This window comes from Bombina bombina, chromosome 7 (assembly GCF_027579735.1).
Source record: "Bombina bombina isolate aBomBom1 chromosome 7, aBomBom1.pri, whole genome shotgun sequence".
In the NCBI taxonomy this organism is placed as follows: Eukaryota; Metazoa; Chordata; class Amphibia; order Anura; family Bombinatoridae; genus Bombina; species Bombina bombina.
Genome location: NC_069505.1, coordinates 237,618,853 through 237,642,718, shown reverse-complemented (window position 1 = coordinate 237,642,718; position 23,866 = coordinate 237,618,853). Strand labels below are relative to the sequence as shown.

At 40.8% G+C, this 23,866-nt stretch overlaps 1 protein-coding gene across 1 annotated transcript in view; it reads right to left on the bottom strand.

Moving 5' to 3' along the window:
• Positions 1-13,679: 13,679 nt before the first annotated feature.
• LOC128666204 (single-strand selective monofunctional uracil DNA glycosylase) overlaps positions 13,680-23,866 on the bottom strand; it is a 78,432-nt gene continuing 68,245 nt past the window's right edge. The window contains exon 4 of the mRNA XM_053720671.1: positions 13,680-17,291. Within this exon, the coding sequence (XP_053576646.1) occupies positions 16,749-17,291 (543 nt within the window). The 3' untranslated portion in view covers positions 13,680-16,748. The remainder of the gene's footprint in view (positions 17,292-23,866) is intronic.

Here is a 23,866-nt window from a genome sequence, read left to right as displayed (position 1 = left end):
TCAAGCGTTCAATCTCCAGGCAGTCAGTCTCAGAGAAATTAGATTTGGATGGTTGAAAGGACCTTGAAGTAGAAGGTCCTGTCTCAGAGGCAGAGTCCATGGTGGAAGGGAGGCGCTATCAAGATCACCGATGCTCTCTCCTGCTTGATTTTGGCAATCAGACGAGGGAGCAGAGGAAACAGTGGAAACACATAAGCCAGGTTGAAGGACCAAGGCGCTGCTAGAGCATCGATCAGCGTTGCCTTGGGGTCCCTGGACCTGGATCCGTAACAAGGAAGTTTGGCGTTCTGGCGAAACGCCATGAGATCCAGTTCTGGTTCGCCCCAACGTTGAACCAATTGTGCAAATACCTCCGGATGGAGTTCCCACTCCCCCGGATGAAAAGTCTGTCGACTTAGAAAATCCACCTCCCAGTTATCTACACCTGGGATATGGATAGCCAATAGGTGGCAAGAGTGAATCTCTGCCCAACGAATTATCTTTGAAACTTCCAACATCGCTAGGGAACTCCTTGTTCCCCCTTGATGGTTGATGTAAGCCACAGTCGTGATGTTGTCTGACTGAAATCTGATGAACCTCAATGTCGCTAGCTGAGGCCAAGCTTGAAGAGCATTGAATATCGCTCTTAGTTCCAGAATGTTTATTGGGAGGAGGGTCTCCTCCTGAGTCCACGATCCCTGAGCCTTCAGGGAGTTCCAGACTGCCCCCCAGCCCAGAAGGCTGGCATCTGTCGTTACTATTGTCCAATCTGGCCTGTGAAAGGTCATACCTTTGGACAGATGGACCCGAGATAGCCACCAGAGAAGAGAATCCCTGGTCTCTTGATCCAGATTTAGTAGAGGGGACAAATCTGTGTAATCCCCATTCCACTGACTGAGCATGCAGAGTTGCAGCGGTCTGAGATGTAGACAGGCAAACGGCACTATGTCCATTGCCGCTACCATTAAGCCGATTACTTCCATACACTGAGCCACCGAAGGGCGAGAAGTGGAATAAAGAACACGGCAGGAATTTAGAAGTTTTGATAACCTGGTCTCTGTCAGGTAAATCCTCATTTCTACAGAATCTATTAGAGTTCCCAGAAAGGAGACTCTTGTGAGAGGGGATAGAGAACTATTTTCTTCGTTCACTTTCCACCCATGCGACCTCAGAAATGCCAGAACTATGTCCGTATGAAACTTGGCAATTTGGAAATTTGACGCCTGTATCAGAATGTTGTCTAAATAAGGGGCTACTGCTATGCCCTGCGGCCTTAGGACCGCCAGAAGTGACCCCAGAACCTTCGTAAAGATTCTTGGAGCTGTAGCTAACCCAAAGGGAAGAGCTACAAACTGGTAATGCCTGTCTAGGAAGGCAAACCTGAGAAACCGATGATGATCTTTGTGTATCGGAATGTGAAGATAAGCATTCTTTAAATCCACTGTAGTCATGTATTGACCCTCCTGGATCATAGGTAGGATGGTACGAATAGTCTCCATCTTGAATGATGGGACCCTGAGAAATTTGTTTAAGATCTTGAGATCTAAGATTGGTCTGAAGGTTCCCTCTTTTTGGGAACCACAAACAGATTTGAATAGAATCCTTGTCCGTGTTCCTCCTTTGGAACTGGGTGGATCACTCCCATAACTAGGAGGTCTTGAACACCGTGTAAAAATGCCTCTCTCTTTATCTGGTTTGCAGATAATTGTGAAAGGTGAAATCTCCCTTTTGGAGGAGAAGCTCTGAAGTCCAGAAGATATCCCTGGGATACAATTTCCAACGCCCAGGGATCCTGGACATCTCTTGCCCAAGCCTGGGCGAAGAGCGAAAGTCTGCCCCCTACTAGATCCGTTACCGGATCGGGGGCCAATCCTTCATGCTGTCTTAGAGGCAGCAGCAGGCTTTTTGGCCTGCTTACCTTTGTTCCAAGTCTGGTTAGGTCTCCAGACCGACTTGGACTGGGCAAAAGTTCCCTCTTGCTTTGTATTAGAGGAAGTTGATGCCGCACTTGCCTTGAAGTTTCGAAAGGCACGAAAATTAGACTGTTTGGCCCTTGATTTGGACCTATCCTGAGGAAGGGCATGACCTTTTCCTCCAGTGATATCAGAAATGATCTCCTTCAAACCAGGCCCGAATAGGGTCTGCCCCTTGAAGGGAATATTAAGCAGCTTAGACTTTGAAGTAACGTCAGCTGACCATGATTTAAGCCATAGCGCCCTACGCGCCTGAATAGCAAAACCAGAATTCTTAGCCGTTAGTTTAGTCAAATGAACAATGGCATCAGAAACAAAAGAATTGTCTAGCTTAAGTGCTCTAAGCTTGTCAAGTATATCATCCAATGGGGTCTCTACCTGTAAAGCCTCTTCCAGAGACTCAAACCAGAAGGCCGCAGCAGCAGTGACTGGGGCAATGCATGCAAGGGGCTGTAGAATAAAACCTTGTTGAATAAACATTTTCTTAAGGTAACCCTCTAACTTTTTATCCATTGGATCTAAGAAAGCACAACTGTCCTCGACAGGGATAGTAGTACGCTTAGCTAGTGTAGAAACTGCTCCTTCCACCTTAGGGACCGTTTGCCATAAGTCCCGTGTGGCGGCATCTATTGGAAACATTTTCTTAAAAATAGGAGGGGGAGAGAACGGCACACCTGGTCTATCCCATTCCTTAGTAATAATTTCTGTAAACCTTTTAGGTATTGGAAAAATATCAGTGTAAACAGGTACTGCATAGTATTTATCCAATCTACACAATTTCTCTGGCACTGCAATTGTATCACAGTCATTCAGAGCAGCTAAAACCTCCCTGAGCAACATGCGGAGGTGTTCAAGCTTAAATTTAAATGTTGATACTTCAGAATCAGGTTGAATCCTCTTCCCTGAGTCAGAAAAATCACCCACAGAAAGAAGCTCTCCTTCCTCAGCTTCTTCATATTGTGAGGGGGTATCAGACATAGCTACAAAAGCATCAGTATGCTCTGTATTTCTTCTAACTCCAGAGCTGTCTCGCTTTCCTCGTAACCCAGGTAGTCTGGATAATACCGCTGACAGTGTATTATCCATGACTGCCGCCATGTCTTGTAAAGTAAACGCCATGGGCGAGCTAGATGTACTTGGCGCCTCTTGAGCGTGAGTCCCTTGAGTGGGATTTAAAGGTTCTGACACGTGGGGCGAGTTAGTCGGCATAACTTCCCCCTCGTCAGATTCCTCTGGTGATAAATTTTTTAAAGACAAAATATGGTCTTTATTACTTAAAGTGAAATCAGTACATTTGGTACACATTCTAAGAGGGGGTTCCACCATGGCTTCTAAACATAATGAACAAGGAGTTTCCTCTATGTCAGACATGTTTATACAGACTAGCAATGAGACCAGCAAGCTTGGAAAACACTTTAAAGCAAGTTAACAAGCAAAAAATAAAAACGGTACTGTGCCTTTAAGAAAAATAAAAAAGGTCAGAATTTGAAAAACAGTGTAAAAAAGCAGTAAATCAAACGAAATTTTTACAGTGTGTAAAATAAGCTAACAGAGCATTGCACCCACTTGCAAATGGATGATTAACCCCTTAGTTTAAAAAACGGATCAAAAAAACGATATAGACGTTTTTAACAGTCACAACAAACTGCCACAGCTCTGCTGTGGCCCTACCTTTCCATACAAACGACTTTGGAAAGCCTAAAAGCCCTTTAGAGGTCCTATAGCATTCAGGAGACTCATTGAGGGAAGCTGGATGTCTCAGTCTGCAAAAGTTACTGCACAATTAAGCGCTAAATTAGGCCCCTCCCACTCATGTCTACACAGTGGGAGTTTCTAGGCAAATTTAAGCCAGCCATGTGGAAAAAACTAGGCCCCAATAAAGTTTTATCACCAAAACATATATAAAACCGTTTAAGCACTCCCAGCAAACGTTTTATATGACAGGAATTGAAAAATAATAAGAGTATTACCTCTGACAGTAAGCATGATACCAGTCGCTATTAAATCACTGTAATCAGGCTTACCTTAAATAAATCTGGTATCAGCAGCATTTTCTAGCATTTACATTCCTCTAGAAAAAAATTAAACTGCACATACCTCATAGCAGGATAACCTGCACGCCATTCCCCAGCTGAAGTTACCTCTCTCTTCAGTTATGTGTGAGAACAGCAATGGATCTTAGTTACAACCTGCTAAGATCATTAGAGACCACAGACAATTCTTCTTCTATTTTCTGCCTGGGACCAAAATAGTACAACTCCGGTACCATTTAAAAATAACAAACTTTTGAATTGAAGAAAAAACAACTACATTTCACCACATCTCTCGTAATGGATGATCCGTGTACTGGATACACCTTACAAGAGAAATATAGATGATTAACTATATCAATAAACCACTTTATCCCAGAATAGAATTCTTAGGCCAAAAACTTCACAAGTAAGTGTCTACCTAGAACTTCAGAACAGATAATTATTTATCCACTATATAACTATAAGCAGCTGTATACCAGAGTAGGGTTTTTCACCAGATACTTGGCAAATAAATATGTACCTAACTCATCAAAGCCTAACATTTATTTAAACATGGTTGAATAATTTTGTAGACAGCTTAATAGTTAACCCTTATCTTAGGGATTTCCCGCCCAGTAAATTAGCGTATCATAGACTGGTATCCAGGCCGATTAGGCAGATCTAACAGATTATCACTGAATATGCATCAATGGTATACATTTACAGCAACAGAAACAATTTACAAAAGTTCACAACAGACAAATTTTGGTTAATATTGCACAGTCATTGAGACCTCTGAACCAAACCCAGCGTTCCTGGTTATCAGTGTTAACTGTATACCAAGCAGAAAATAGAAAATGGCTTAGATAAATTGGTAGCCAGGAATAGTTCTTGGAAGATTCAATATGTACCAATCAGAAAAACAACATGGCTCCTTTAGCTTGTATTTCTTACTAACAGTTAATAGCAGTTTATTTGTGATAGACAACACCCAATCTTTGTTCCTTCAGCCACAATAGGTCCCTAAGAGACTACTTGCACCCATCTGCCTTATTACTTTTAGGTCCACTTAATCAGAACCGGACAGCATTAGGTATATATGTAGGCATTGACCCTCGGTCTGATACATATTCCTCGGCAAGGGAAAGGACAAAGGGGGGTTACAAGACAAAAGATGTAAATAACGAAACTAATCTTTTTTTTCCTTTTTCAGTGTTTTCTCCGCTGCACAATGGAACAGTTATGCCTCTGACATCCGTGGGCCTCCACAGGGCATGAATGCTTAATGTAGGTTGATATTCTCCCCACCTCCTATCCCAGGGCAAGCCACCGGTCCGGGAAAGATAGAGAGCGGCAATGCTCTGTCTTCGCCTTGAGATCTTTTCTTTCCCCTGGGGTTCTGGGAGGCTGACCGATTATCCTGGCTGGTCTATAAGAGTTGGGCTTGACAGGAATCCCCTCTACTAGATCTTCAAAGCTTGTCTCCTATCCCGGGACTAGGAGCTGTCGTAAGCAGAATTCACCGCCTCGACTTTCTCTAGTCACCAGGGTCCTGGGAGTACTGCAGGGGGAGTGTTGCACCTTGTTTCGGCTGCTTGTACCGTCAGTGACTCTAGCCAGAGAGTCTTGATGGCTGTCGGACTTCCAGCACCTTCCGTAATCAGCTTTATGTTTTTTCTACATGAGTAGACTGTTAATAAATAATAAATAGAAGGCAGCAGTAATGTATGGTCTTTAGATAAGTTACCTATGGGAAGCAGAGGAACAGGAAGCATCAGTAATGTATTACCTTTATATATATGTATATTTATGTGGGAGTAAATAGGAAGCACCAGTAATGTATTACCTTTATATATGTATTTTTATGTGGGAGTAAATAATAAACACCAGCAATATATTACCTTTATATATATGTATATTTATGTGGGAGTAAATAATAAACACCAGTAATGTATTACCTTTATATATATGTATATTTATGTGGGAGTAAATAATAAACATCAGTAATGTATTACGTTTAAATATGTATATCTATGTGGGAGTAAATAATAAACATCAGTAATGTATTACCTTTATATATATGTATATTTATGTGGGAGTAAATAATAAACATCAGTAATGTATTACCTTTAAATATGTATATTTATGTGGGAGAAAATAGGAAACATCAGTAATGTATTACCTTTATATATATGTATATTTATGTGGGAGTAAATAATAAACATCAGTAATGTATTGCCTTTATATATGTATGTATATTTATGTGGGAGTAAATAATAAACACCAGTAATGTATTACCTATATACTGTATATATGTATATTTATGTGGGAGTAAATAATAAACATCAGTAATGTATTATCTTTATGTATGTATATTTATGTGGGAGGAAATAATAAGCATCAGTAATGTATTATCTTTATGTATGTATATTTATGTGGGAGGAAATAATAAGCATCAGTAATGTATTACCTTTATATATGTATATTTATGTGGGAGGAAATAATAAACATCAGTAATGTATTACCTTTATATATATGTATATTTATGTGGGAGGAAATAATAAGCATCAGTAATGTATTACCTTTATATATATGTATATTTATGTGGGAGGAAATAATAAGCATCAGTAATGTATTACCTTTATATATATGTATATTTATGTGGGAGTAAATAATAAACACCAGTAATGTATTACCTATATATATATATGTATATTTATGTGGGAGTAAATAATAAACATCAGTAATGTATTACCTTTATATATATGTATATCTATGTGGGAGTAAATAATAAACATCAGTAATGTATTACCTTTATATATGTATATTTATGTGGGAGTAAATAGGAAGCACCAGTAATGTATTATGCATTATAGAATATAATACGCAGGAAATTAGGGATTATATGGTCTACCGTCTCACATTTTCTAAAAAAGAAAAAAAAAACATAATTTATGCTTACCTGATAAATTTATTTCTCTTGTAGTGTATCCAGTCCACGGATCATCCATTACTTATGGAATATATTCTCCTTCCCAACAGGAAGTTGCAAGAGTCCACCCACAGCAAAGCTGCTATATAGCTCCTCCCCTAACTGCCATATTCAGTCATTCGACCGAAAACATGCAGAGAAAGGAAAAACCATAGGGTGCAGTGGTGACTGTAGTTCAAATGAAAAAATTACCTGCCTTAAAGTGACAGGGCGGGCCGTGGACTGGATACACTACAAGAGAAATAAATTTATCAGGTAAGCATAAATTATGTTTTCTCTTGTTAAGTGTATCCAGTCCACGGATCATCCATTACTTATGGAATACCAATACCAAAGCTAAAGTACACGGATGATGGGAGGGACAAGGCAGGTACTTAAACGGAAGTTACCACTGCCTGTAAAAAACCCTTTCTCCCAAAAATAGCCTCCGAAGAAGCAAGGTATCAAATTTGTTAAATTTGAAAAGTATGAAGCGCAGACCAAGACTCCGTCTTGTAAATCTGTTCAACAGAAGCCACATTTAAAAAAGGCCCAAGTGAAAACCACAGCTCTAGTAGAATGAGCTGTAATCCCTTCAGGAGGCTGCTGTCCAGCAGTCTCATAAGCTAAATGAATTATGCTTTTTAACCAAAAAGACAGAGAGGCTGCTGAAGTCTTTTGACCTCTCCTCTGTCCAGAATAGACAACAAACAAGGTGAACGTTTGATGAAAACTGTAGTAGTAGAAACTGTAGTAGCTTGTAAGTAAAACTTTAAAGCACAAACCACGTCCAATATTGTGTAATAGACGTTCCTTCTTTGAGGAAGGATTAGGATACAAGCATGGAACAACTATCTCTTGAGTGATGTACTTGTTAGATACCACCTTAGGAAAAAACCCAGGTTGGTACGCAGGACTACCTTATCCGTACGAAGGACCAGATAAGGAGAATCACATTGTAACACAGATAACTTGGAGACTCTACGAGTCGAGGAATTAGCTACCCAAAAGGAACTTTCCAAGATAAAGATTGATATCTATGGAACAAAAAAGGTTCAAACGGAACTTCTTGAAGAACCTTAAGAATCAGGTTTAAGCTCCATGGCGGAGCAACAGTTTTAAACACAGGCTTGGATCTAACCAAAGCCTGACCAAATGCCTGAACGTCTAGAATACCTGCCAGACGCTTGTGCAAAAAAATAGACAGAGTAAAAATCTGTCCCCTTTTAAGGAATTAGCTGACAACCCTTTTCTCAAAAACATCTTGGAGAAAAGATAATATCCTGGGAATCCAGACTTTACTCCATGAGTAACCCTTGGATTCATAACAATCAGATATTTACACCATATCTATGTTCAATTTTCCTAGAGACAGGCTTTCATGTCTGTATTAAGGTATCAATGACTGACTCGGAGAAGCCATGCTTTGATAACATCAAGCGTTCAGTCTCCAGGCAGTCCATCTCAGATTGATTCTATTTAGATGGTTGAAAGGACCCTGAGGTAGAGGGACCTGTCTCAGAAGCAGAGACCGTGATGGAAAGGATGACATGTCCACCAGATCTGCATACCAGGTCCTGCGTGGCTACGCAGGCGCTGTCAAAAACACCAAAGCCCTCTCCTGCTTGGTCTTGACCTCCGGAGGAAATCCCACTCCCCCGGAAGAAAAGTCTGATGACTTAGAAAATCCACCTCCCAGTTCTCAACACCTGGGATATGGATAGCTGATAGACAAGAGTGAGTCTCTGTCCAGTGAATTATTGTAAGACTTCTAACATCGCTAGGGAACTTCTGTTCCCCCTTGATGGCTGATGTAAGCCACAGTCGTGTATATTGTCCGACTGAGTATGATGTACCTCAGAGTTGCTAACTGAGGCCAAGTCTGAAGAGCATGGAATATCACTCCCAGTTCCAGAATATTTATTAGAAGGAGGATCTCCTCCTAAGTCCACTATCCCTGAGCCTTCAGGGAGTTCCAGACTGCATCCCAACCTAAAAGGCTGACATCTATTGTAACAATTGTCCCATCTGACCTGCGGAAGGTCATACCCTTGGACAGATGGACCCGACATAGTCACCAGAGAAGAGAATCTCTGGTCTCTTGGTCCAGGTTTAACAGGGGGACAAATCTGTGTAATCCCCGTTCCTCTGACTGAGCATGCATAGTTGCAGCGGTCTGAAATGTAGACGTGCAAACGGTACTATGTCCCTTGCCGCTACCATTAAGCCGATTTCATTCATGTACTGAGCCACCGAAGGGCGCGGATGGGATGAAAAAACACGGCAGAAATTTAGAAACTTTGACAACCTGGACTCCGTCAGGTAAATTTTCATTTCTACAGAATCTATCAGAGTCCCTAGGAGGGAAACCCTTGAGATTGGGGATAGAGAACTCTTTCCTTGTTCACTTTCCACCCATGTGATCTCAGAAATGCCAGTACTACGTCCGTATGAGACTGGGCAATTTGGATGTTTGACGCCTGTATCAGGATGTTGTCTAAATAAGGGGCCACTTCTATGCCCCGCGGTCTAAGGACCGCCAAAGCGACCCCAGAACCTCCATAAAGATTCTTGGGGCTGTAGATATCCCAAAGGAAAGAGCTACAAACTGGTAATGCCTGTCTAGAAAGGCAAACCTGAAAAACGATGGTGATCTTTATGCATCACAATGTGAGGATAAGCATCCTTCAAATCCATTGTAGTCCTCTATTGACTCTCCTGGATCATAGTTAAGATGGTACGAATAGTTTCCATCTTAAATGACGGAATTCTGAGGAATTTGTTTAAGATCTTTAGATCCAAAATAGGTCTGAAGGTTCCCTCTCCTTGGGAACCACAAACAGATTTGAGTAAAAACTCTGTCCCTGTTCCTCTCTTGGAACTGGATGGATCTCGTACACAATGTAAGAATGCCTCCTTCTTTATCTGGTTTGCAGATAATTGTGAAAGGCGAAATCTCCCCTTTTTTGGGGGGGGGAATCTTTGAAATCCAGAAGATATCTCTGGGATATAAATTCCAATGCCTAGGGATCCTGGGCATCTCTTGCCCACGCCTGGGCGAAGAATGAAAGTCTGCCCCCTATAGGATCCGTTACCGGATAGGGGTCCGTTCCTTCATGCTGCCTTAGAGGCAGCAGCAGGCTCCTTGGCCTGCTTATCTTTGTTCCAGGTCCGATTGTCTCCAGACCGCCTTGGACTGAGCAAAAATTCCCTCTTGTTTTGCCTTAGAGGAAGAGGATGCCACACCTGCCCTGAAGTTTTTAAAAGGCACGAAAATTAGACCTTTTTTTTTTTTTTTTTGGCCCTTGATTTAGACCTATCCTGAGGAAGGGCATGACCTTTTCCTCCAGTGATATAAGCAATAATCTCCTTCAAACCAGGCCCGAATAGGGTCTGCCCCTTGAAGGGAAGTTAAGTAGCTTATTTATTAAAGTCACGACAGCTGACCTTGATATAAGCCATAGCGCTCTGCGCGCCAGTATAGTAAAAAAACAGAATTCTTAGCCGTTAGTCTAGTCAAATGAACAAGGCATCAGAAAACAAAGGAATTGGCTAGCATAAGCTTGTCAAATATATTCATCCAATGGAGTCGCTTAACTGTAAAGCCTCATCAAGAGACTCAACCCAGAACGCCGCAGCAGCAGTGACAGAAGCAATTTATGCAAGGGGCTGCAGGATAAAACCCTGTTGAATAAACATTTTTTATCCATTGGATCTAAAAAGCACAACTGTCCTCGTCAGAGGTAGTGGTATGCTTAGCTAGAGTAGAAACTCTTCTCTCCACCTTAGGAACTGTCTGCCAGAAGTCCCGTGTGGTGGTAACTATTAGAAAACATTCTTCTAAAAAATAGGAGGGGAAGAGAACGGCACACCTGGTCTATCCCATTCCTTAGGTATTGGAAAAACATCAGTACACACCGGCACTGCATATTATTTATCCAGTCTACACAATTTCTCTGGCCCTGCGATTGTACACATTCATTCAGAGCAGCCAAAGCCTCCCTGAGCAACAAGTAGAGGTTCTCAAGCATAAATTTTAAATGTAGAAATATCAGAATCAGGTTAAATCATCTTCCCTGAGTAAAAAAAAAATCACCCACAGACTAAGCATATTGTGAGGTAGTATCATACATGGTTCTTAAAGCGTCTGTATGCTCTGTATCTACCCCCAGAGCTAACTGCTTTCCTTTAATTTCAGGTAGTCTGACTAATACTGCTGCCAGAATATTATTCACCACCTTTGCCATGTCTTGTAAAATAAACGCTATGGGCGCCCTTGATGTACTTGGCGCCATTTGAGCGTGAGTCCCTGAAGCGGGAGTCGAAGGGTCTGACACGTGGGGAGAGTTAGTCGGCATAACTTTCCCCTCGACAGAATCCCCTGGTAAAAGAAACGCTATGGGTGCCCTTGATGTACTTGGCGCCATTTGAGCGTGAGTCCCTAAAGCGGGAGTCAAAAGGTCTGACACGTGGGGAGAGTTAGTCGGCATAACTATCCCCATGACAGAATCCTCTGGTGATAATGTTTTTAAAGACAAAAAATGATCTTTATTGTTTAACATGAAATCAGTACATCTGGTACACATTCTAAGATGGGGTTCCACCATGGCTTTAAAACATAATGAACACAGAGCTTCCTCTATGTTAGACATGTTAGAACAGACTAATAATGAGACTAGTAAGCTTGGAAAACACTTTAAATCAAGTTAACAAGCAAATATATAAAACGTTACTGTGCCTTTAAGAGAAACAAATTTTGTCAAAATTTGAAAAACAGTGAAAAAAAGGCAGTAAAACAAACGAAATTTTTACAGTACATGAAATAAGGTAACAGAGCATTGCACCCACTTGCAAATGGATGATTAACCCCTTAATGCAAAAAACAGATCAAAAAAACGACAGACGTTTTTAAAAACAGACACAACAAACTGCCACAGCCAACAGTGGGAAGCTTCAGTTAACTGTTTCTATGCAAAATTTAAGCCAGCCATGTGGAAAAAACTTAGGCCCCAATAAGTTTTATCACCAAACATATGTTAAAAAACGATTAAACATGCCAGCAAACGTTTTAAAACACATTTTTACAAGAGTATGTATCTCTATTAATAAGCCTGATACCAGTCGCTTTTACTGCATTTAAGGCTATACCAACATTACAGTGTTATCACCATTGTATGTTAAAAAACGATTAAACATGCCAGCAAACGTTTTAAAACACATTTTTATAAGAGTATGTATCTCTATTAATAAGCCTGATACCAGTCGCTATCGCTGCATTTAAGGCTTTACTTACATTACTTCGGTATCAGCAGTATTTTCTTAGTCAATTCCATTCCTAGAAAAATATTTTACTGCACATACCTTATCTGCAGGAAAACCTGCACGCCATTCCCCCTCTGAAGTACCTCACTCCTCAGAATGTGTGAGAACAGCAAATGGATCTTAGTTACGTCTGCTAAGATCATAGAAAAACGCAGGCAGATTCTTCTTCCAAATACTGCCTGAGATAAACAGCACACTCTGGTGCCATTTAAAAATAACAAACTTTTGATTGAAGAATAAACTAAGTAGAAAGCACCACAGACTCTCACGACCTCCTATCTATGTTGAGGCTTGCAAGAGAATGACTGAATATGGCAGTTAGGGGAGGAGCTATATAGCAGCTTTGCTGTGGGTGGACTCTTGCAACTTCCTGTTGGGAAGGAGAATATATTCCATAAGTAATGGATGATCCGTGGACTGGATACACTTAACAAGAGAAATAACTTTTATTTGAGAATACATTGTAAAACCCTAAACAAATATGTTACCAGGAACCAAAAGCACTACAATGAAAAACCTATAAATAAAATGGATACAGAACCCAAATTAATTCTTTCATGATTCAGATATAGCAGCAATTTTAATCAACTTTTCAATTTACGTCTATTATCAATTTGTCTTCATTCTCTTGGCATCTTTATTTGAAAAAGCAGGAATGTAAGCTTACAAGCCAGCCCATTTTGGTTCAGCACCCTGGATGTGCTTGCTGATTGGTGGGTTCCAAAGTGGGCCTGGCTCATAAGCTTACAATCCTGCTTTTTCAAATAAAGATACCAAGAGAATGAAGACAAATTGATAATAGAAGTAAATTAGAATGTTGCTTAAAAAAGCATGCTGTATCTGAATCATGAAAGAAAAAAAATTGGGTTCAATATCCCTTTAAGTTATTTTGGATTTGAAAAAGGTCACAAAATGTGTTGTCTTTATTTCACTAGTTTATGTCGGTTTCCTTTTTTGGGAAGCTATTTGGTGGGCTGATTTGAGGGTGTCCCCTTCTGACACCAACGTATCGACGAGGGCAACTTCTGCCGTCACCTTTATTATAGGGTTTTGGGGCATTTTTCATTGTAGTGCTTTCAGGGATTTTATACCATTTTTAACTTGTTCTTCATTACAAGTTAATTATTTTTTTTAGAAGTTGTGTACACTACATAATCCTGTATTATTTGCTTGTCATATTTCTTTATATTTTTCTCCAATTGGAAATCTGGCTTTTTTTTTTTTTTTAGAGAACCAGTTAATCAGTCACAAACAAACATACCTTTAGACTGAGATTTTCAGTTGTAATCTGAAATACAATGAGACTTTCTTTTTAACAAATATTTAGCAAATACTTTTTTTTCTGGGTAAGATTTGCTAAGATAAGTCATTTGTGCCACTAATTTATACATGAAAGTGTCTATAAATGACTGAACAGCATGATCAGTTAGTGGTATACTACTTTTATTTTACCAAGACATTAAAATAAGTTCTAGATCAGAAATAACATAGAAAAAGTAGATTTGTGAAGACGTACAATCGAGAAAAGGATAACAATATTAAATACATGCTGGGAGGAGACAGAAATATATATATTAAGGCTGTTACATTGATATGTTAGGAGCCAGGAACCTATTTTTAGGAATCAGGAACATTATTTACATATACACTTATAGACTAATCCAAAAAAATAAAAGACAGAAAATTTCAGGATCCTGGCGCCGGATTTGTTAGTAATTCAAGCACACAATCGTAGGGATATTTTTACTGCAAAATATCAATAATATTTTGAAAGCTGCCATGGTTTGAAATTCCATTAAGTGGTTGACAAGCAAGAAACAGAAGTTGTGCCTTTGTTTTACCCATTGATATTTCAAGGGACAGTAAAGTCATCATTAGACATTCACGATTTCGACAGAGAATACAATTTTAAACAACTTTACAATTTACGTTTATTATTTAATTTGCTTCCTTCTCTTGTTATCGTTTGCTTAAAGCCTTAAATGTTTTTCTAGGAAAGCACAGGAGCAGCAAAGAACCTAGGTTCTAGCTGCTGATTGATGGCTGTATATATATACCGATTGTCATTGGCTCACCCATGTGTTCAGTTAAAAAACAGTAGCACATTGCTGCTCCTTCAACAAATGATACCATAAGAATAAAGCAAATTTGATAAAAGAAGTAAACTGGAAAGTTGAATGTTGCAAAACCTTATAAGGTTTATCATAAATTAAAAAGTCTTTCACCTTCTTTACGTGTTATTTCAAACAATAATCCATTATCAAAATAATCCAATATTTATATTTAAACATAAAACCAAATGTAACTACCTTACGGCTAGATTACGAGTTTTGCGGTATGGGTGAAAAATCAGCCAATAGGATTGAAGCTCAATCCTATTGGCTGATTGCATCAGCCAATAGGATTTTTTCACCTTTAATTCCGATTGGCTGATAGAATTCTATCAGCCAGTCGGAATTCAAGGGACGCCATCTTGGATGATGTCACTTAAAGGAACCTTCATTCTTCGGTCGCCGTGGAAAGAAGAGGATGCTCTGCGCCGGATGTCTTAAAGATGGAGCCGCGGATGGATGAAGATAGAAGATGCTGTCTGCATGAAGACTTCGGCCGCTTCGATAAGGACTTCGGCCGCTTCGTTAAGGATGGATTTCGGGTCTTCAAAAACTGTAAGTGGATCTTCGGGGGGTTAGTGTTAGTTTTTTTTTTATGGGTTTATTGGGTGGGTTTTATTTTTAGATTAGGGCTTTTGGGCACCGAAAAAGAGCTAAATGCCTTTTTAAGGGCAATGCCCATCCAAATGCCCTTTTCAGGGCAATGGCGAGCTTAGGTTTTTTAGTTAGGATTTTATTTGGGGGGTTGGTTGTGTGGGTGGTGGGTTTTACTGTTGGGGGGTTGTTTGTATTTTTTTTACAGGTAAAAGAGCTGATTTCTTTGGGGCAATGCCCCGCAAAAGGCCCTTTTAAGGACTATTGGTAGTTTATTGTAGGCTAGGTTTTTTTTTTATTTTGATAGGGCTATTAGATTAGGTGTAATTAGTTTAAATATTTGATAATTTATTTTTTTATTTTGTGTAATTTAGTGTTTGTTATTTTTTTAATTTAGTTAATTGTATTTAATTAACATTGTTTATTTAATTGTAGTGTAAGGTTAGGTTTTATTTTACAGGTAAATTGGTATTTATTTTAGCTAGGTAGCTAGTAAATAGATAATAACTAACTATTTACTAACTAATCTACCTAGTTAAAATAAATACAAACTTGCCTGTGAAATAAAAATAAAACCTAAGATAGCTACTATTTAACTATTAGTTAAATTGTAGCAAGCTTAGGGTTTATTTTATAGGTATTTAGTTTTAAATAGGTATTATTTAGTTAATTATAGGAATTTTTATTAGATTTATTTTAATTATATTAAAGTAGGGGGTGTTAGGGTTAGACTTAGGGTTAGGTTTAGGGGTTTATAACTTTAGTATAGTGGCGGCAACATTGGGGTTAATAAATGTAGGTAGGTGGCGGCGACGTTGGGGCGGCAGATTAGGGGTTAATAGGTGTACTGTAGGTGGCAGCGATGTTGGGGCGGCAGATTAGGGGTTAATAAGTGTAATGTAGGTGTCGGTGATGTTGGGGGTGGCAGATTAGGGGTGTTTAGACTCGGGGTTTATGTTAGGTGTAAACATAACTTTTTATTTCCCCATAGGAATCAATGGGGCTGCGTTACGGAGCTTTACGCTCCTTTATTGCAGGTGTTAGACTTTTTTTCAGCCGGCTCTCCCCATTGATGTCTATGGGGAAATCGTGCATGAGCACGTAAAACCAGCTCACCACGGCGCTGGTATTGGAGTGCGGTATAGAGCTCAATTTTGCTCAACGCTCACTTCTTGCCTGCTAACGCCGGGTTTCTGAAAACCCGTAATAGCAGCGCTATAGGGAGGTGAGCGGTGACAATAACTTGCAAGTTAGCACCGAGCCGCTCTTACCACAAAACTCGTAATCTAGCCATTAGTTATTTGCAATGTGGGGATTATAGTTTATTAAACAGTATGCAGGCTTTATCACTGTGTAATTCCTCTTAGCTTTAGGTAAATTAACAAGAGGTAAATCTAGCTGTTAGCTATTTACAATGTGGGGATTATAGCTTATTAAACAGTATGCAGGCTTTATCACTGTAATTCCTCTTAGCTTTAGGCAAATTAACAAGAGGTAAATGCAGCTGTTAGTTATTTACAATGTGGGGATTATATCTTATTAAACAGTATGCAGGCTTTATCACTGTGTAATTCCTCTTAGCTTTAGGCAAATTAACAAGAGCTAAATCTTGCCGTTAGTGTTTGAAAACTCTGTATACCAGGAGGTGCACCGCATAGAAGTAATGGAGATGACCAGAGCCAGCAGTGCACATCTCCTGAACTACAGTCCTCTATAATACTCAGTAAGAATATGTAGAACCTTCCTCTGATTGTCAGTCTTGTGAAGTCCTGATATAGACTGTGTCTTATGCTTTTGCTGTTCCACAATTCAGTAAGCTTAAGACTCCCAGTTCCTCAAGCTGGGTCCTCACCAGACTGTCCCAACCTTTGTTGGCTTGAGGATTCCTAGGGGAGGGGTGCATTATGCTTTTTACTGCAACATTTAGTCCCTCCAATGCCAGAGCCTTCCTAGCCCTCTGTTCAGAGAATCGTCCTACACCAATAACCATTCTGACCCCAAGCGTCCTTACAACTTGACAAAGGGCTTCATCACAGATTTCCAGTAGTGACTCTCGTTGTGCTTTTGGAAGGTCCGTGGGTGTCAGGTTCTTGCCAGATTGGTTCATGAAGATGAGAGGACAATGGTTGTGAACAAAACAGCGCTGGAAAAACACTTCAGGGTGTCCACAGAGTGACTTGAAGAAACCCCAAAAACGGGCACCACTCACCTCACTCTGAGGACATTGAAACCCACGAATAGGCCTTTTAGGGTGCTCCAATTCTGGTTTACAAACCAGACCTTCAATCTGCAGCCAATCCCGTACATGCTTCACTTCACCAAAAGGTACCTGTAACGTTAAGGAAAAAACACTATGAATAATGAAAAACATAATTTATGCTTACCTGATAAATTTATTTCTCTTGTGGTGTATCCAGTCCACGGATCATCCATTACTTGTGGGATATTCTCCTTCCCAACAGGAAGTTGCAAGAGGATCACCCACAGCAGAGCTGCTATATAGCTCCTCCCCTCACTGCCATATCCAGTCATTCGACCGAAACTAGCCGAGAAAGGAGAAACCATAGGGTGCAGTGGTGACTGTAGTTTAAAATTTTGACCTGCCTTAAAAGGACAGGGCGGGCCGTGGACTGGATACACCACAAGAGAAATAAATTTATCAGGTAAGCATAAATTATGTTTTCTCTTGTTAGGTGTATCCAGTCCACGGATCATCCATTACTTGTGGGATACCAATACCAAAGCTAAAGTACACGGATGAAGGGAGGGACAAGGCAGGTACTTAAACGGAAGGGACCACTGCCTGTAGAACCTTTCTCCCAAAAATAGCCTCCGAAGAAGCAAAAGTATCAAATTTGTAAAATTTTGAAAAGGTATGAAGCGAAGACCAAGTCGCCGCTTTGCAAATCTGTTCAACAGAAGCCTTATTTTTAAAGGCCCAGGTGGAAGCCACAGCTCTAGTAGAATGAGCTGTGATCCTTTCAGGGGGCTGCTGTCCAGCAGTCTCATAGGCTAAGCGTATTACGCTCCGAAGCCAAAAAGAAAGAGAGGTTGCCGAAGCCTTTTGACCTCTCCTCTGTCCAGAGTAAACAACAAACAGGGAAGATGTTTGACGAAAATCTTTAGTCGCTTGTAAGTAAAACTTTAAAGCACGGACTACGTCCAAATTATGTAAAAGACGTTCCTTCTTTGAAGAAGGATTAGGACACAATGATGGAACAACAATCTCTTGATTGATATTCTTGTTGGAAACTACCTTAGGTAAAAACTCAGGTTTTGTACGCAGAACTACTTTATCTGTATGGAAAATCAGATAAGGAGAATCACATTGTAAAGCTGATAACTCAGAGACTCTACGAGCCGAGGAAATAGCCATCAAAAACAGAACTTTCCAAGATAAAAGTTTGATATCAATGGAATGAAGGGGTTCAAACGGAACTCCTTGAAGAACCTTAAGAACCAAGTTTAAGCTCCATGGAGGAGCAACAGGTTTAAACACAGGCTTAATTCTAACCAAAGCCTGACAAAATGCCTGGACGTCTGGAACCTCTGCCAGACGCTTGTGCAAAAGGATAGACAGAGCAGAAATCTGTCCCTTTAAAGAACTAGCTGATAATCCTTTATCCAAACCCTCTTGGAGAAAGGACAATATCCTAGGAATCCTAACCTTACTCCATGAGTAATTCTTGGATTCACACCAATGAAGATATTTGCGCCATATCTTATGGTAGATTTTCCTGGTTACAGGCTTTCGTGCCTGTATTAAGGTATCAATGACTGACTCGGAGAAGCCACGCCTTAATAAAATCAAGCGTTCAATCTCCAGGCAGTCAGTCTCAGAGAAATTAGATTTGGATGATTGAAAGGACCTTTTACTAGAAGGTCATGTCTCAGAGGCAGAGGCCAAGGTGGAAAGGATGACATGTCCACCAGGTCTGCATACCAGGTCCTGCGTGGCCACGCAGGCGCGATCAAGATCACCGATGCTCTCTCCTGTTTGATTTTGGCAATCAGTCGAAGGAGCAGAGGAAATGGTGGAAACACATAAGCCAGGTTGAAGAACCACGGTGCTGCTAGAGCATCTATCAGCGTCGCTTCTGGGTCCCTGGACCTGGATCCGTAACAAGGAAGCTTGGCATTCTGGCGAGACGCCATGAGATCCAATTCTGGTGTGCCCCAACGATGAACCAATTGAGCAAACACCTCCGGATGGAGTTCCCACTCCCCCGGATGAAAAGTCTGACGACTTAGAAAATCAGCCTCCCAGTTCTCTACACCTGGGATATGGATCGCTGATAGATGGCAAGAGTTTGTCTCTGCCCAGCGAATTATCTTGGAGACTTCTAACATCGCTAGGGAGCTCCTGGTCCCCCCTTGATGGTTGATGTAAGCCACAGTCGTGATGTTGTCCAACTGAAATCTGATGAACCTCAGGGTTGCTAACTGAGGCCAAGCTAGAAGAGCATTGAATATTGCTCTTAACTCCAGAATATTTATTGGGAGGAGTTTCTCCTCCTGAGTCCACGATCCCTGAGCCTTCAGGGAATTCCAGACTGCACCCCAACCTAGAAGGCTGGCATCTGTTGTTACAATTGTCCAATCTGGCCTGCGAAAGGTCATACCTTTGGACAGATGGACCCGAGATAGCAACCAGAGAAGAGAATCTCTGGTCTCTTAATCCAGATTTAGCAGAGCGGACAAATCTGTGTAATCCCCATTCCACTGACTGAGCATGCATAATTGCAGCGGTCTGTGATGTAGGCGCGCAAATGGCACTATGTCCATCGCCGCTACCATTAAGCCGATCACTTCCATGCACTGAGCCACCGAAGGGCGCGGAATGTAGTGAAGAACACGGCAGGAATTTAGAAGCTTTGATAACCTGGACTCCGTCAGGTAAATTTTCATTTCTACAGAATCTATCAAAGTTCCTAGGAAGGAAACCCTTGTGAGGGGTGATAGAGAACTCTTTCCCTCATTCACTTTCCACCCATGCGACCTCAGAAATGCCAACACTATGTCTGTATGAGATTTGGCAATTTGGAAGTTTGACGCCTGTATCAGGATGTCGTCTAGATAAGGGGCCACTGCTATGCCCCGTGGTCTTAGGACCGCCAGAAGAGACCCCAGAACCTTTGTAAAAATTCTTGGGGCTGTAGCTAACCCGAAGGGAAGAGCCACAAACTGGTAATGCCTGTCTAGAAAGGCAAACCTTAGGAACCGATGATGATCTTTGTGAATCGGTATGTGAAGGTAAGCATCCTTCAAATCCACTGTGGTCATGTACTGACCCTCCTGGATCATAGGTAGGATTGTCCGAATAGTTTCCATTTTGAACGATGGAATTTGTTTAAGATCTTTAGATCTAAAATTGGTCTGAAGGTTCCCTCTTTTTTGGGAACCACAAACAGATTTGAATAAAATCCCTGTCCTTGTTCCATCTGTGGAACTGGATGGATCACTCCCATTATTAGGAGGTCTTGCACACAGCGTAAGAATGCCTCTTTCTTTATCTGGTTTACAGATAATCTCGAAAGGTGAAATCTTCCTTGTGGGGGGGGGGGAGCTTTGAAGTCCAGAAGATATCCCTGAGATATGATCTCCAACGCCCAGGGATCCTGAACATCTCTTGCCCACGCCTGGGCGAAGAGAGAAAGTCTGCCCCCTACTAGATCCGTTGCCGGATAGGGGGCCGTTCCTTCATGCTGTCTTAGAGGCAGCAGCAGGCTTTCTGGCCTGCTTGCCTTTGCTCCAGGCCTGGTTAGATTTCCAGACCGGCTTGGATTGCGCAAAAGTTCCCTCTTGTTTTGTAGCAGAGGAAGTTGATGCTGCACCTGTCTTGAAGTTTCGAAAAGGCATGAAAATTAGACTGTCTGGCCCTTGATTTGGCCCTGTCCTGAGGAAGGGTATGACCCTTACCTCCAGTAATGTCAGCAATAATTTCCTTCAAACCAGGCCCGAATAGGGTGTGCCCCTTGAAGGGAATGTTAAGTAATTTAGACTTTGAAGTCACGTCAGCTGACCAAGATTTAAGCCATAGCGCCCTACGCGCCTGGATGGCGAATCCAGAATTCTTAGCCGTTAGTTTAGTCAAATGAACAATGGCATCAGAAACAAAAGAATTAGCTAGCTTAAGTGTTCTAAGCTTGTCAAGTATTTCAGTCAATGGAGTAGCTGTCTGAAAGGCCTCTTCCAGAGACTCAAACCAGAACGCCGCAGCAGCAGTGACAGGAGCAATGCATGCAAGGGGCTGCAGGATAAAACCTTGTAGAATAAACATTTTCTTAAGGTAACCTTCTAATTTTTTATCCATTGGATCTGAAAAAGCACAACTGTCCTCGACAGGGATAGTGGTACGCTTTGCTAAAGTAGAAACTGCTCCCTCCACCTTAGGGACCGTCTGCCATAAGTCCCGTGTGGTGGCGTCTATTGGAAACATTTTTCTAAAAATAGGAGGGGGGGGGAAAACGGCACACCGGGTCTGTCCCACTACTTAGTAATAATTTCTGTAAACCTTTTAGGTATTGGAAAAACGTCAGTACACACCGGCACTGCGTAGTATTTATCCAGTCTACACAATTTCTCTGGCACTGCAATTGTGTCACAGTCATTCAGAGCAGCTAAAACCTCTCCAAGCAACACCCGGAGGTTCTCAAGCTTAAATTTAAAAGTAGACATATCTGAATCAGGTTTCCCTGAGTCAGAGACGTCACCCACAGACTGAAGCTCTTCCTCAGCTTCTGCATATTGTGACGCAGTATCAGACATGGGCCTTAAACCATCTGCGCTCTCTGTATTACGTCAAACCCCAGAGCTATCGCGCTTTCCTCTGAATTCAGGCAGTCTGGCTAATACCGCTGACAGGGTATTATCCATGATTGCCGCCATGTCCTGCAAAGTAATCGCTATGGGCGTCTTTGATGTACTTGGCGCCATTTTAGCGTGAGTCCCTTGAGCGGGAGTCAAAGGGTCCGACACGTGGGAAGAGTTAGTCGGCATAACTTCCCCCTCATCAGAATCCTCTGGTGATAATTCTTTTAAAGATAACAGCTGATCTTTATTGTTTAAAGTGAAATCAATACATTTAGTACACATTCTCCTATGGGGTTCCACCATGGCTTTTAAACATAATGAACAAGGAGTTTCCTCTATGTCAGACATGTTTATACAGACTAGCAATGAGACTAGCAAGCTTGGAAAACACTTTAAATCAAGTTAACAAGCAATATAAAAAAACGTTACTGTGCCTTTAAGAGAAACAAATTTTGCCAAAATTTGAAATAACAGTGAAAAAAGGCAGTTAAACTAACGAAATTTTTACAGTGTATGTAACAAGTTAGCAGAGCATTGCACCCACTTGCAAATGGATGATTAACCCCTTAATACAAAAAAACAGATTAACAAAACGAAAAATATGTTTTTTAAACAGTCATACAACTGCCACAGCTCCTACTTTTGAAGCCTTTTGAGCCCTTCAGAGATGTCCTATAGCATGCAGGGGCTGCTGAGGGAAGCTGAATGTCACAGTTTGTAATTTTAACTGCACCAACTGTAACGTTTATACTATAACATTGGAAAGCCTCAGGAAACTGTTTCTAGGCAAAAATAAAGCCAGCCATGTGGAAAAATCTAGGCCCCAATAAGTTTTATCACCAAAGCATATATTAAAACGATTAAACATGCCAGCAAACGTTTTATATTGCACATTAATCAGAGTATATATCTCTGATAGCAAGCCTGATACTAGTCGCTATTAAATCACTGTATTTAGGCTTTAACTTACATTAATCCGGTATCAGCAGCATTTTCTAGCAAATTCCATCCCTAGAAAAACTTAACTGCACATACCTTATTGCAGGATACCCTGCACGCCATTCTCCCTCTGAAGTTACCTCACTCCTCAGACATATGTGAGAATAGCAGTGGATCTTAGTTACTTCTGCTAAGATCATAGAAAAACGCAGGCAGATTCTTCTTCTAAATGCTGCCTGAGATAAAATAGTACACTCCGGTACCATTTAAAAACAATAAACTTTTGATTGAAGAAAAAACTAACTATATTTTACCACTTTCCTCTTACTACCTCCAGCTATGTTGAGAGCTTGCAAGAGAATGACTGGATATGGCAGTTAGGGGAGGAGCTATATAGCAGCTCTGCTGTGGGTGATCCTCTTGCAACTTCCTGTTGGGAAGAAGAATATCCCACAAGTAATGGATGATCCGTGGACTGGATACACCTAACAAGAGAAATGTGTGCGCACCTGAACTGATTATTCACAGAAAGTCTATCGCTTACTCACACACACAAAATTTATCAGTACTACTGGTTTCAAGTCTTCTTTGTTTTGTATAGCATTCAGCTAATAGATAAAAGCTGTAACTGGCTGAGAGGTAACATATTTTTCCAAAACAGCATATATTCTAGTTAGATGGATAACTTTACAACATACATCTCCACTGGTCACATACAGGATAATAAAGAGGGTCCTACTCTAACTGGGTACAGCATAATTCTTCCACTGTTTAGGGTTTGATACAGTCGCTATCAGAAAGCTTAATTGAAGAGTGTGTACAAGCTATCACAGCCAGCAAGATTGTCCGACCTTCTCATATATTGTCACTCCTCCCACTCCAAGTCGGTCTCTCCATCTGCTATTCAATTTTTATTCTGCTTCTGAGTTAGGGACAGTATTAAAGTGATGGTAAACGTTCCCCTTTATAAAAACAGATCCATAATGTTAGTGATATTTTAGATGGAGTTTAATTGATCAGTTATAATGAGGATGCTGAGGGATATTACTATGCAAAGCCACTTTTACTGGAGTAACATCTCATGAACATTACTAATCAAAGTGTCTTGTGTGTGTGAATGGTAATGAATGAATTAACGTTGTGTGCATTAAA